Source organism: Bubalus kerabau, chromosome 13, assembly GCF_029407905.1.
Source record: "Bubalus kerabau isolate K-KA32 ecotype Philippines breed swamp buffalo chromosome 13, PCC_UOA_SB_1v2, whole genome shotgun sequence".
Taxonomy (NCBI): domain Eukaryota; kingdom Metazoa; phylum Chordata; class Mammalia; order Artiodactyla; family Bovidae; genus Bubalus; species Bubalus kerabau.
Genome location: NC_073636.1, coordinates 63273396 through 63286859, shown reverse-complemented (window position 1 = coordinate 63286859; position 13464 = coordinate 63273396). Strand labels below are relative to the sequence as shown.

Genomic DNA, 13464 nt, shown 5'->3' with positions numbered 1-13464 from the left:
CCTATTCTGTAAGGAGAAGAGGCAGAATCAGTCACCAAGTGTCTGCCCCCAACTCCCCAGCTCCACACTGAAGGGGTCTCTCATCCTTCCATGATGACCAAGGCCCAGTGCTGGGAACACTTGCATTGAAACTCTTCAAACGATATCTAATCACTTCTTGTGTCTTCCATTCACAGTGAGTTCCCTGAAGGCAGGGACTTTATCTGTTTATCTGCAACGGGGGCTCAGGTGAGCTCAGGTAAGAGGTCAGTATTCCCTAAAGGATTGAGTGGAGATCTTGGGGGAAGCTCTGGTGACCTGGAGGTTTGATGGAGTACAGCCTGATTGGTAGGGGTGCCCTCCACTGTCCCACCTCACTTGCAGACAGTGATGGTCATGGTCACACATTCACCTCCAAGTGTCCTCAGAGCACATGCAGGTACCCCTCAGAAGGCCTCCATGGGAGCTGAAGCAGGGGCAGCTCTCTTGTCCATTTGCCCATCTTCAGTCCTCCCCACCAAATGGACACAGGTGCTCACTTACCCATGAGGCTTTTCAACAGTTTCACATCCAGCTGCCTGAGTATCTCGTCAATCAGAGGACATACCTGGGCCACCAGGCCAGAAAGAAGGGTCAGACCAGGGACTGGAAGAAGAAACCTGGAGGGCTTGTGGCTGGGAGCCATGGGATTTCAACAAGGAATCATGGCAAGAGTGGCTCTCCTGTATTGAGTGCCAACTATTTGCCAGGAGCCATGCACCACACTACTCTGCTTTGTCCCCCTAAATCTCTGTGACTTTCTGTAAGATAGAGAGTGTGATGGTTCCCATGCTACAGATGGGGAAACTGAGGTTCAGGGAGGCTAAGTCACTTGCTTAAGGACACAGATGGTAGATGGCAAAACTGAACATTTTAATGGAGATTTCCCAGGTTCTAAAGACCCATTTCTCCAATGAAATGCCAATATATATGCCCTGACCCACAGACTCAAGGATGCCCAAGGTGAAAACCCTTTTTCTCAAACTTACCTGACTTTCTATCAGATGTGGGATAACTTTTTCCAGGTTGTCTCTGAAGTTGCGGAGAAAAGGATTCACCTTTGGTGGGATAGCTCTAGAAAGAGAGGTGGGTGTATTGCATAGATAAATACAGGGAACGCTAACGGCAAGGTCTGTGTGTGGAGAGCATCTCACACAGCCATTGACTCCTCAGCCAGCTCTACATGAGAGGTGTCACGGTAAGCAGTAATCAAAGGGCGAAGTGATGTGCCTTGCCCAAGGTCACACAGCTAGTTAAGTGCTGATTAGATTAGAACCAGGTCAGTAGCCACACCCCACAGTCCTCTTTGTGGATATCTGGCATGATCTAGGCATTCAGTGAATATCTGATGAATAAATGAACGGACATACACTGAGGACCTAGTTGCTTTCAGCCATCTGGAATTATGGAGAGAAATCAGACATAGATCTTGCCCTTGAGGGACTCACTAGTCTGTTGGGATTCACTCACTTGGTCAGCCAGCCTACAGATCTTCATTTAGATCTGTTTTTTTCTATCTTGCTCACTACTGTATCCCTAGCAGTAAGCACACCATGCCTAGCACATAGTAGGCCCTCATCTAGTATCTGTTGACTGGCTGAGTGATGAGGAGGAGCTTTAAAGGAGAAGGGAGGGGCGTGTAGGCCTAAGGACCAGCATGTGCAAAGGCACAGTGGCAGGAAAATATATCATGCTGATGGAGGGAGTCCTGAGAGGCTCGAGGGCACAGGACCGCAGAGTGGGGCATGGGACAGGACAAGCAGGGCCTTGAGTGACAGCCAGGAGTTTGCTCTCTATCCAGAGGGTGTTGGAGAACTGCTGGAGGGTTTGAGGCAGAGGCTGGGGGAACAAGACCAGATTTCTGGACTGGGGGAGAATGAAGACCAGAAAGTCTCCCTGCTGCAGGGGGAGAACGGAGTGAAGGCAGTGAGGTCTGAGTCAGGGAAAGCCAGAGGAGGTTCAGAAAGTGGACTATGAGCCCGGCCAGTGGGTGTGGGGATGGAGAGAGAGGGAGCAGGTGAGGGCTGCCAGAAGGTCACTGATGGGACCTGGTGAAGATGACCTGTGGGGAGGGGGAGGAAGAGTCTGGCTTCTGGGAGGGTGGCAGGGCCATCCCCAGGATGGGAATGCAGGAGGAGGAAGAGATCTGGGGGAAAGCGTGAGGTCGGTCTAGGGCTTTCCCAGGAGGTGGTGGAGACGTGCGACCGAAGCCAGTGTCAGTCCAGAAGGGGCCCAGCCCTGGGAAGGGGAAGCTGGGATCTTACTCAGTGAGGAAGGTCGTGTGGACACTCCTGGGCTCCACGTGGCATTTGCCTATCACCAGATCCCTCCGGCCAAACTCATCTTTCTCCAGCCAGAACTCCACAGAGAGGTTCATGCGTTCGTGTGTCTTTATGATATGGTTATTGAAAGGCCTGGGGATGAGAGAGAGGAGGAGAGGGAAGGGCAGGGGACAGAGAAAGAGTAGAGGGAGGAGAAAGCAGTCAACATGGAGAGTGGCTGTTTTGCCAAACCAGCCCAGTGGGGCTCCACGGTGCCTGGATGTTAAATTCTGTTGTCAGTGATTAAGGAGAAAAATGTTATTAGCCTGAGTGGCTTCCAAAGATCCTTTTAAATAGACTAGATTAGGGGGCCTTTGGGCTTTCCTGGTTGCTCAGATGGTAAAATAATCTTCCTGCAAGCCAAGAGACCCGGGTTCAATTCCTGCGTTGGGAAGATCCCCTAGAGAAAGGAATGGCAACCCACTCCAGTATTCTTGCCTGGGAAATCCCATTGACAGAGGAGCCTGGCAGGCTACAGTCTATGGGGTGGCAAAGAGTCAGACATGACTGAGTGACTAACACTTTCTGGGAGGGGGCCTTGGGAATTAAAAAATGGAGATTTAATTTTATTATAAAAATCTTTATCATTTAGTGGAGCCCTTCATTTCCTTGAGAGCAGCAAATGTTAAAGGACAGTTTAAACAGGCAGAGGGAAGGGTGATGAGATCATTAAAGTGTTTGTCTTTTTAAAGATCATTGTAGGGAACTCACATAGGTTTAAATGAGCAAATGACCTGTCTCCACTTATCAGTGATGGCCATCCACATTTCAGCTGAAGAAACCAAGGCTCAGAGAGGTGAAGTGACTTGCCTGAGGTTACATAGCAAGTGAGTTTGGAAACCAGGATTTGAAACCAGGTTGGAGCAGAAAGATCTGTGTTCCCCAAATGGCCAAAATCTGCCTGCCTCACCTCCCAGCTTCCCAATGAAGAGGAACAGTGCCCTTTAGACCCTGCTTCTGTATAACTCACAGTCTCAAGTCAACGTCAAATCCAAGTGAGATGTTTGCTGTGAACCATTCCTTATGGAAAGACATCCGGATCCCACCATAGTCCAGCTGAGCGTTGGTAATGTTGGCACTACACAAGGAAGGAGAAAAAGGCCCCCACCAATGCTGAAGGACCTCAGACCTCAAGACCTTGGGTTGACAGACAAGGCTGGCAGTTGGGTTTGGAGTCAGATCCTTTTACAGGTGTTCTGCTGGCAAGAGCTCCCGGTAGGAGTCCTGGGCTGCAAGCTGACCCCAAGCACCCCTAACAGCTCCATACAGCTGTCTCGTGAAACCCACAGCCAACTGCAGACCCAGCCACAGGGCTTGTTCTCAGAGCCAGCCTAATACTCTCAGAGGATGACTGTTAAAGGAATGAATGAAAGGAAGCGATTGTGGCCTCATACAGCAAGGTGATGAGCACTGGCACTCATTAAAATGGAGGGAATAAGGTATTCAGATCACAGAGAAGGCAGGTCAAGGGCACAGCAGGTGTTACAGCTGAGTAGCTTTGAGACCTGCATCCATTGAGAGGAAGGAGGGAAAGTGAAGGTGAAAGACAGGCCCAGTTCTGTGAGACTGACTATACCAATGGCTATGCAGTTGTTTAATCTGGCTGTGCAGTGGCTGTGAGTGCAGTGGGGAAAGCCCCTAACAACTCCAGGATGCAGGGGCCATTATGCCCATTTCACTGATGGGACTCAAGGCTGAAGCTCGGGGAGCTCAAATGTGACCTTGCCCAGGGTCACACAGCTTTCAAGCAATAAAGTGGGGTTCGAATGTCTGACTCTAGCCCTGGGTTCCTATGGCACCCCAGATGTTATCTGGGCTGTGCTCTGGGTACCTATGCCATAGATGAGATCAGAGTGGTCCAAAAATTTCCCCAAAGTTGGTGGCAGCGCCAGGATGTAAGTGAGGACACTTTTGCTCCCGAAACCTCTACCTTTAATGACTATGCTGTGCTGCCTTGCCCAGTGACCCCCCAACTCATCTTCCCTCCTTCCTTCTTCACCGGGCTTGCACCTCCAGGCCTTAGCTCTGCCCTCTGACCCAGAGCCTTTTAAGGAATCCCAGGGTCAGGGATGGTGTTCAGGATCTCACCTGCCTTCTTGATGGTGATGAAGGCTCATGCTGCCGATTAGCCAGCCCACCATCCCTGGGGCCATCTGCCCAGAGGCATTCAGACTGTCCAGGAGGTGAATGTTCTGGATTCGGCCCTCTGTGTTGTGCTTCATGAGGCCCTGGGCAATAACTGGAAATGGACATGGGACCAGTGATGTTGCATGATGTCCTGGCAAATGTAGGGGGGTTGTGTTGAAGCCAGGAGGCCCAGGTTGCTGGCTGCAGCACCTACTTTTTGCCGAGTGATATACTGGGGGCTTCCCTGGTGGCTCAGATGATAAAGAAATCTGCCTGCAATGCAGGAGACCCAGGTTTGTTCCCTGGAGGAAGACCCCCTGGAGCAGGAAATGCAACCCACTCCAGCATCCAGTGCTCTTGCCCGGAGAATTCCATGGACAGGGGAGCCTGGCGGGCTACAGTCCATGGTTCACAAAGAGTCCCTGGTTTCATGGAAGACTCTTACCCAACTTTATAAAAAGGTAATTATGAAAGTAAATGGGAAAAGAAGATGCAAAATTCATTTTATGAGGCTAGTACGACTTGCTTCAAGAACAGTACAAGATTGATGACCTAGAGGGGTGGGGTGGAGTGGTGTGAGGGAGGCTCAAGAGGGAAGGAGCACACGTATACTTATAGCTGATTCACGTTGTCGTACAGCAGAAACCAACACAACACTGCAAAGCAATTATCCTCCAATTAAAAATAAAAAATTAGAAAAAAAGAACAGTACAAGGGAAGTTATGTATCAATTTTATATATGAAAAATTTGCTAAGATCCTGAATAAATGACTAGCTAACAAACCTAATAGTTCATTTCAGTTCAGTTGCTCAGTCATGTCCAACTCTTTGTGACCCCATGAATCACAGCACGCCAGGCCTCCCTGTCCATCACCAACTCCTGGCGTTCACTCAAACTCATGTCCATCGAGTGGGTGATGCCATCCAGCCATCTCATCCTCTGTCATCCCCTCTTCCTCCTGCCCACAATCCCTCCCAGCATCAGAGTCTTTTCCAATGAGTCAACTCTTCGCATGAGGTGGCCAAAGTACTGGAGTTTCAGCTTGTGCATCATTCCTTCCAAAGAAATCCCAGGGCTGATCTCCTTCAGAATGGACTGGTTGGATCTCCTTGCAGTCCAAGGGACTCTCAGGAGTCTTTTCCAACACCACAGTTCAAAAGCATCAATTCTTCGGCACTCAGCCTTCTTCACAGTCCAACTCTCACATCCATACATGACCACTGGAAAAACCATAGCCTTGACTAGACAGACCCTTGTTGGCAAAGTAATGTCTCTGCTTTTGAATATGCTATCTAGGTTGGTCATAACTTTCCTTCCAAGGAGTAACCGTCTTTTAATTTCATGGCTGAAATCACCATCTGCAGTGATTTTGGAGCCCAGAAAAATAAAGTCTGACACTTTCCCCATCTATTTCCCATGAAGTGATGGGACCAGATGCCATGATCTTTGCTTTCTGAATGTTGAGCTTTAAGCCAACTTTTTCACTCTCCTCTTTCACTTTCATCAAGAGGCTTTTGAGTTCCTCTTCACTTTCTGCCATAAGGGTGGTGCCATCTACATATCTGAGGTTATTGATATTTCTCCCAGCAATCTTGATTCCAGCTTGTGCCTCTTCCAGCCCAGCGTTTCTCATGATGTACTCTGCATATAAGTTAAATAAGCAGGGTGACAATATACAGCCTTGATGTACTCCTTTTCCTATTTGGAACCAGTCTGTTGTTCCATGTCCAGTTCTAACTGTTGCTTCCTGACCTGCATATAGGTTTCTGAAGAGGCAGGTCAGGTGGTCTGGGATTCCCATCTCTTTCAGAATTTTCCACAGTTTCTTGTGATCCACACAGTCAAAGGCTTTGGCGAACTAAAATGGACTGGAATGGGTGAATTTAACTCAGATGACCAATATGTCTACTACTGTGGGCAGGAATCCCTTAGAAGAAATGGAGTAGCCATCATGGTCAACAAAAGAGTCCAGAATGCAGTACTTGGATGCAATCTCAAAAATGACAGAATGATCTCTGTTTGTTTCCAAGGCAAACCATTCAATATCACAGTAATCCAAGTCTATGCCCCAACCAGTAATGCTGAAGAAGCTGAAGTTGAACGGTTCTATGAAGACCTACAAGACCTTTTAGAACTAACACCCAAAAAAGATGTCCTTTTCATTATAGGGGACTGGAATGCAAAAGTAGGAAGTCAAGAAACACCTGGAGTAACAGGCAAATTTGGTCTTGGAATACAAAATGAAGCAGAGCAAAGGTTAATAGAGTTTTGCCAAGAGAATGCACTGGTCATAGCAAACACCCTCTTCCAACAACACAAGAGAAGACTCTACACATAGACATCACCAGATGGTCAACACCGAAATCAGATTGATTATATTCTTTGCAGCCAAAGATAGAGAAGCTCTATACAGTCAGCAAAAACAAGACTGGGAGTTGACTGTGGCTCAGATCATGAGAGCCTTATTGCCAAATTCAGACTTAAATTGAAGAAAGTAGGGAAAACCACTAGACCATTCAGGTATGACCTAAATCAAATCCCTTATGATTATACAGTGGAAGTGAGAAATAAATTTAAAGGACTAGATCTGATAGAGTGCCTGATGAACTATGGACAGAGGTTCGTGACATTGCACAGGAGACAGGGATCAAGACCATCCCCATGGAAAATAAATGCAAAAAAGCAAAATGGCTGTCTGGGGAGGCCTTGCAAATAGCTGTGAAAAGAAGAGAAGCAAAAAACAAAGGAGAAAAGGAAAGATATAAACATCTAAATGCAGAGTTCCAAAGAATAGCAAGAAGAGATAAGAAAGCCTTCCTCAGCGATCAATGCAAAGAAATAGAGGAAAACAACAGAATGGGAAAGAGCAGAGATCTCTTCAAGAAAATTAGAGATACCAAGGGAACATTTCATGCAAAGATGAGCTCTATAAAGGACAGAAATGGTATGGACCTAACAGAAGCACAAGATATTAAGAAGAGGTGGCAAGAATACACAGAAGAACTATAGAAAAAAGATTTTCACGACCAAGATAATCACGATGGTATGATCACTCACCTAGAGCCAGACATCGTGGAATGTGAAGTCAAGTGGGCCTTAGAAAGCATCACTATGAACAAAGCTAGTGGAGGTGATGGAATTCCAGTTGAGCTATTTCAAATCCTGAAAGATGATGCTGTGAAAGTGCTGCACTCAATATGCCAGCAAATTTGGAAAACTCAGCAGTGGCCACAGGACTGGAAAAGGTCAGTTTTCATTCCAATCCCAAAGAAAGGCCATGTAATGCTCAGACTACCTCACAATTGCATTCATCTCACACGCTAGTAAAGTAACGCTCAAAATTCTCCAAGCCAGGCTTCGGCAATACGTGAACCATGAACTTCCTGATGTTCAAGCTGGTTTTAGAAAAGGCAGAGGAACCAGAGATCAAATTGCCAACATCCGCTGGATCATCGAAAAAGCAAAAGAGTTCCAGAAAAACCTAATAGTACATTATAAAAATATCACATGACATTACAAAATATAGATTTTGGTTTGATACATTATTCAGTTCAGTTGAGTTCAGTCGCTCAGTCGTGTCCGACTCTTTGCAACCCCATGAATCACAGCACGCCAGGCCTCCCTGTCCATCACCAACTCCCGGAGTTCACTTAAACTCACGTCCATTGAGTCAGTGATGCCATTCAGCCATCTCATCCTCTGTCGTCCCCTTCTCCTTCTGCCCCCAATCCCTCCCAGCATCAGAGTCTTTTCCAGTGAGTCAACTCTTTGCATGAGGTGGCCAAAGTACTGGAGTTTCAGCTTGTGCATCATTCCTTCCAAAGAAATCCCAGGGCTGATCTCCTTCAGAATGGACTGGCTGGATCTCCTTGCAGTCCAAGGGACTCTCAAGAGTCTTCTCCAACACCACACTTCAAAAGCATCAATTCTTCGGCGCTCAGCCTTCTTCACAGTCCAACTCTCACATCCATACATGACCACAGGAAAAACCATAGCCTTGACTAGACAGACCTTTGCTGGCAAAGTAATGTCTGAGCTTTTGAATATGCTATCTGGGTTGGTCATAACTTTCCTTCCAAGGAGTAAGCGTCTTTTAATTTCATGGCTGCAGTCACCATCTGCAGTGATTTTGGAGCCCCAAAAAACAAAATCTGACACTGATACATTATAGATACATTATAATATACTATAAAAATACATTATAAAATAGTATCTTGTAAAGATATAATTATAGTACATTATAAAATATAATATTTATTTTAGAAATGCTAGGATGGGTTTAACATAAGAAAATCTGTTAATATAATTTATCATATTAACATAATGTATATAAAAAGGTAATTTTTAGATGCAGAAAAGCACTTGTTAAAGGCTAATATGGATTTACGATTAAGAAAAATTTAGGAAACTAGGAATATAAGGGGACTTCTTTAACAAAATAAAAACTATATTCGAAAAACCTACAGAAAATATACTTAGTGAAGAATTCTAGATATATTCCCACCCCTATAGGAGACCTTGGCTATACTGCAAAATAAGAAAAAGGCACAAGAACTATAAGGTTTAGAAGAAAATAGGAAAGACTGTCACTATTTGCAGATGATGTAATACTCTAGACAGAAAATTGAACAGAATAAATAAGACAAATTATTAGAACTAATAAACCATAAGACTTTGGGGTAGCAGATTAATTTTCAAAAATCAACAACTTTCCTCTCATCTTTACCAGCAATACCAACTAGAAAACATAATAGAAAATCAGGCAATATTTACTGAGGCAACAAAACTCACAAAATCTCTAGGAATCAATTTTACAAAGCATGCTCAAAGCATTTACTGAACTTTAAAATTCTATTAAGGGTTATAAAATAAAATCTGAATAAATGAAAAGGTATAGTAAGTTTGCCACTGGATAATGTAATATTGCAAAAATATCATTAAATTCATAAACAAATTCAATAAAATCCTAATTAAATTTCCAGAAGATTTTCAATGAACTAAACCCAGTCTAAAATTCATTTGGAAGAAGACAGTTCTATCAGATGAAATGGCATTTTACAAAGATGTAGTGTTTAAAATACTATGTTCTTGGTACAGAAACAGTTACACAGAAACAGAACACCGAACTCAAAAAGGAATCCACGTGTTTGGAAACTTAATCATTTAGTAGATGAGTTGAGAAAATGGACTCATATGGAGAGAAGTGAAGTTGAATCTCTAACTTATGTATATAAATATACATAAAGATGGCCTCCAAATGAATTAAAATCTTACATGTAAGTTTGAAAATATTCCTGTTCAATGAAGCATCTACAAACAAAGTTAACAGATGACAGTTTGGGAGAAATGGTAGCAGTGCTTGGACTGACAAGGGACTAACGTCAAATAAATTAACATCTCCTCGAATGAAAGAGAATTTAAAAAATGGAAAGCAAATAGAAAAATGGGCAAAGGGTAAGAAAAGGGAATTCAAAGAAGTCAAAATGGCTAAAGAAATTAAGATGTGATGCTCGGGACCTCCCTGGTGGTCCAGTGGTTAAGAATTCACTGGCTAAGGACCCATATACTGCAGGGTGACTAAGCCCATGCACCCCAACTGCTGAGTCCACGCTCTAGAGCCCATGAGCTGCAACTATCGAGCTGATGTGCTGCATCTACTGCAGCCTGCACGCCTAGAGCCTGTGCTCCGCAACAAGAGAGGCCAGGCAATGAGAAGCCCGAGCACTGTGACGAAGAGTAGCCCCTACTTGTGGAAACTAAAGAAAGCAACGAAGACCCAGTGCAGTCATAAATAAATAAAATTAAAAAAAGATATGATGCTCAAAGTTCCTACTAATCAGATAGTCAAGCTACAACAATTAGATATTGCTCACAACAAAACAAAACAGACTAGCAGACATTTAGAAAGATGACATTATGTACTGAATTGCGCTACCCCTCCCCAGATGAACATATTGAAGCCTCAGACTCCAATTTGACTCTGTTTGGAGATGAAGCCTTGAGGGAGGAGTTAAGCTTAAACCAGGTCCTAAGGGTGGGGCCTTAATCCAATGGGACTGGTGTCCTTATAAGAAGAAGAAGAGACACCAGAGTACACTCACTCACTCACTCTCTGTGTGCACACAGAGCAAAGGCTTGGTGAAGACACAAGGTGGCTTTCTGCAAGCCAGGAAGAGACGTTTCACCAGAAACCAACCCTGGCAACTTGAACTTCCAGCCTCCAGAGATGTGAGACAATAAATATCTATTGTTCAAGCACCCTGGTCTGTAGTATCTTGCTATGGCAGCCCAAGAAGACTGATTCAGTGTTGGGAAACATGGGGACAGAGGTATGCTTGTTTGCTACTGGAAGGGATGTAATCATTCTAGAGAGCAACCTAGCAGTCTTTAAATTCAGTTTGCATCTGCCTTAGAGCCCAGCCATCTCCCTTTAGGATATACCCCAGAGAAATTCTCCCACAGGTTCTAAAAGGAACACATATGAGAATGTTCATCACCGTGCAGTTTATAATAGCAGGGAGTTGGAGACAACTCAAGTGTTCATCCCTAGGGAAATGGACAAGTGGTGGTGAAGTGGATGAATTTCATGGACTTTTCTGCACTAATATGAAGCAACAGATGTCAACAGCATAATGTCCAGAAAAAACAGTAAAAAAAAAATGAAGTCTTATTTATTGGGTTGGCATCAACTTATTTATTGACATCATTAAGATGTCATGGAAGAACCTGAACAACCATTATGGCCAACCTATATTTTACAAGGATATGGGCATTTTAAAACACATATATTAAACACACTGCATTGCCTGCCAAGGAAGAGGGGAATAATAAGAGGTTTAGGGGAAAATAACATAAAATAATATCCAGAAAAAACAGTACAACAAGAGGTTGGGGGGAAAATAACATAAAATAACACAAGAGGGGCCTTGCTATTGGCGTCTGATAATGACAATGTGCTATGAATAGGCATATGATCAACTCAACCTCAATTTTTTGTACTTCGAGTCTACGAAAAAGAGAAAGATAAGAGGGTAAGTGACTGATCTCAGCTCATCTAGCTGGGTAATGCTTTCCCACCCTCCCTGTGACAGCAGGCAGAGCATGAGGTTATCTTACTTCTCGCCAGAGCCAATTTGCTGTCTGTGTGAGTCTTGGCCAGGCCAGGCTGGTGTGGCTTGTGTAGGGCTGAGGGCAAGGCCAGCAAGCCGAGGAGGACCAGGAGCCTCCAGACAGAATGCATCTTGGGTTCTGGGACCTGTGGGTATCAAGAAAGATCAGTTGATACACAGGTGGATGGCTGCAAGGGTGGCCACCGGGATGAATGGACTCATGGTTTTTTGTAGGAAGATGACACCAGAGTTAGCCCCCCAGCATGCTCTGGGGAGGTGTTGTGATGGGCTCTGGCAGCTGCCCCCGGGGCTTGCTCACATGGTGAGGGCAGCAGGTGGAACACTGGGGTGAGGCCAGGGATCCAGAGGGAGGCTTGGTTGCTTGGAGACACCCAGTAGAGCCCACTGTTGGGTCATCCAGCAGGGGTCCTCTCCCAGACTCTGCAAAGCCTGGGTGTTGGTGACTCTTCAGTGAATAAATGAATGAATGAATGGGTGAGGATGGCTAATCTCAGGCTTCCCAATTGGGCTAGGATTTTCCTAAGGGCAGGATCATCTGTAATGTCTACCACCATGCTTGGTTGGTAGAAATTAAGTGCTGGTGATTGTTTATTGATGACTGAATGACTGAATACATGAAATGATGAGATACATGAATACATGAATAGTGGTTGGTCTCTGTTCAGTTCAGTTCAGTCACTCAGTCGTGTACGACTCTTTGCGACCCCAGGGACTGCAGCAAGCCAAGCTTCCCTGTTCATCACCAACTCCCAGAGCTTACTCAAACTCATGTCCATTGAGTCGGTGATGCCATCCAACCATCTCATCCTCTGTCATCCCCTTCTCCTCCTGCCTTCAATCTTTCCCAGCATCAGGGCCTTTTCTAATGAGTCAGTTCTTCGCATCAGGTGGCCAAAGTATTGGAATTTCAGCTTCAGCATCAATCCTTCCAATGAATATTCAGGACTGATTTCCTTTAGGATGGACTGGCTGGAGTTGCAGTCCAAGGGACTCTCAAGAGTCTTCTCCAACACCACAGTTCAAAAGCATCAATTCTTCAGCTCTCAGCTTTCTTTATAGTCCAACTGTAACATCCATACATGACTACTGGAAAAACCACAGCTTTGACTAGACGGACCTTTGTTGGTAAAGTAATGTCTCTGCTTTTTAATATGCTGTCTAGGTTGGTCATAGCTTTTCTTCCAAGGAGTAAGCGTCTTTTAATTTCATGGCTGTGGTCATCATCTGCAGTGATTTTGGAGCCCCCCAAAATAAAGTCTCTCACTGTTTCCCCATCTATTTGCCATTAAGTGATGAGACCAGATGCCATGATCTTCGTTTTCTGAATGTTGAGCTTTAAGCCAACTTTTTCACTCTCCTCTTTCACTTTCATCAAGAGGCTCTTTAGTTCTTCTTCACTTTCTGCCATAAGGGTGGTGTCATCTGCATATCTGAGGTTATTGATATTTCTCCCGGCAATCTTGATTCCAGCTTGTGCTTCATCCAGTCCAGCATTTTGCATGATGTACTATGCATATAAGTTAAATGAGAAGGGTGACAATATGCAGCCTTGATGTACTCTTTTCCCAATATAGAACCAGTCTGTTGTTTCATGTCCAGTTCTAACTGTTGCTTCTTGACCTGCATACAGATTTCTCAGGAGGCAGGTCAGGTGGTCTGATATTCCCATTTCCTGAAGAATTTTCCAGAGTTTATTGTGAAGCACACAGCCAAAGGCTTTAACATAATAAAGAAGTAGATGTTTTTCTGGAACTCTTGTTTTTCAATGATCCAACAGATGTTGGCAATTTGATCTCTGGTTCTTTTGCCTTTTCTAAATCCAGCTTGAACATTTGGAAGTTCACAGTTCATGTACTGTTAAAGCTTG

General features: G+C 44.7%; 1 protein-coding gene across 1 annotated transcript; it reads right to left on the bottom strand.

Annotated features, from left to right (window-relative positions):
• Position 1: 1 nt before the first annotated feature.
• Positions 2 to 11707, bottom strand: BPIFA3 (BPI fold containing family A member 3). The gene is made up of 7 exons (XM_055543223.1): positions 11584 to 11707; positions 4428 to 4578; positions 3310 to 3417; positions 2283 to 2432; positions 1008 to 1092; positions 523 to 586; positions 2 to 6 (listed from the first exon to the last, which is right to left on the bottom strand). Exons 1-7 carry the CDS (start codon positions 11705 to 11707, stop codon positions 2 to 4), a joined length of 687 nt encoding a protein of 228 aa, XP_055399198.1.
• Between the last annotated feature and the right edge of the window lie 1757 nt (positions 11708 to 13464).

Bases quoted from the DNA above. Each gene is read 5' to 3' on its own strand.
- BPIFA3 (XM_055543223.1), bottom strand. From the start codon at position 11,707: ATGCATTCTGTCTGGAGGCTCCTGGTCCTCCTCGGCTTGCTGGCCTTG. The intron at 4,579-11,583 runs GTAAGATAACCT...GTCCATTTCCAG, and splicing joins CAAATTGGCTCTGGCGAGAA to TTATTGCCCAGGGCCTCATG. The intron at 1,093-2,282 runs GTAAGATCCCAG...CTCTCTTTCTAG, and splicing joins CACACGACCTTCCTCACTGA to AGCTATCCCACCAAAGGTGA.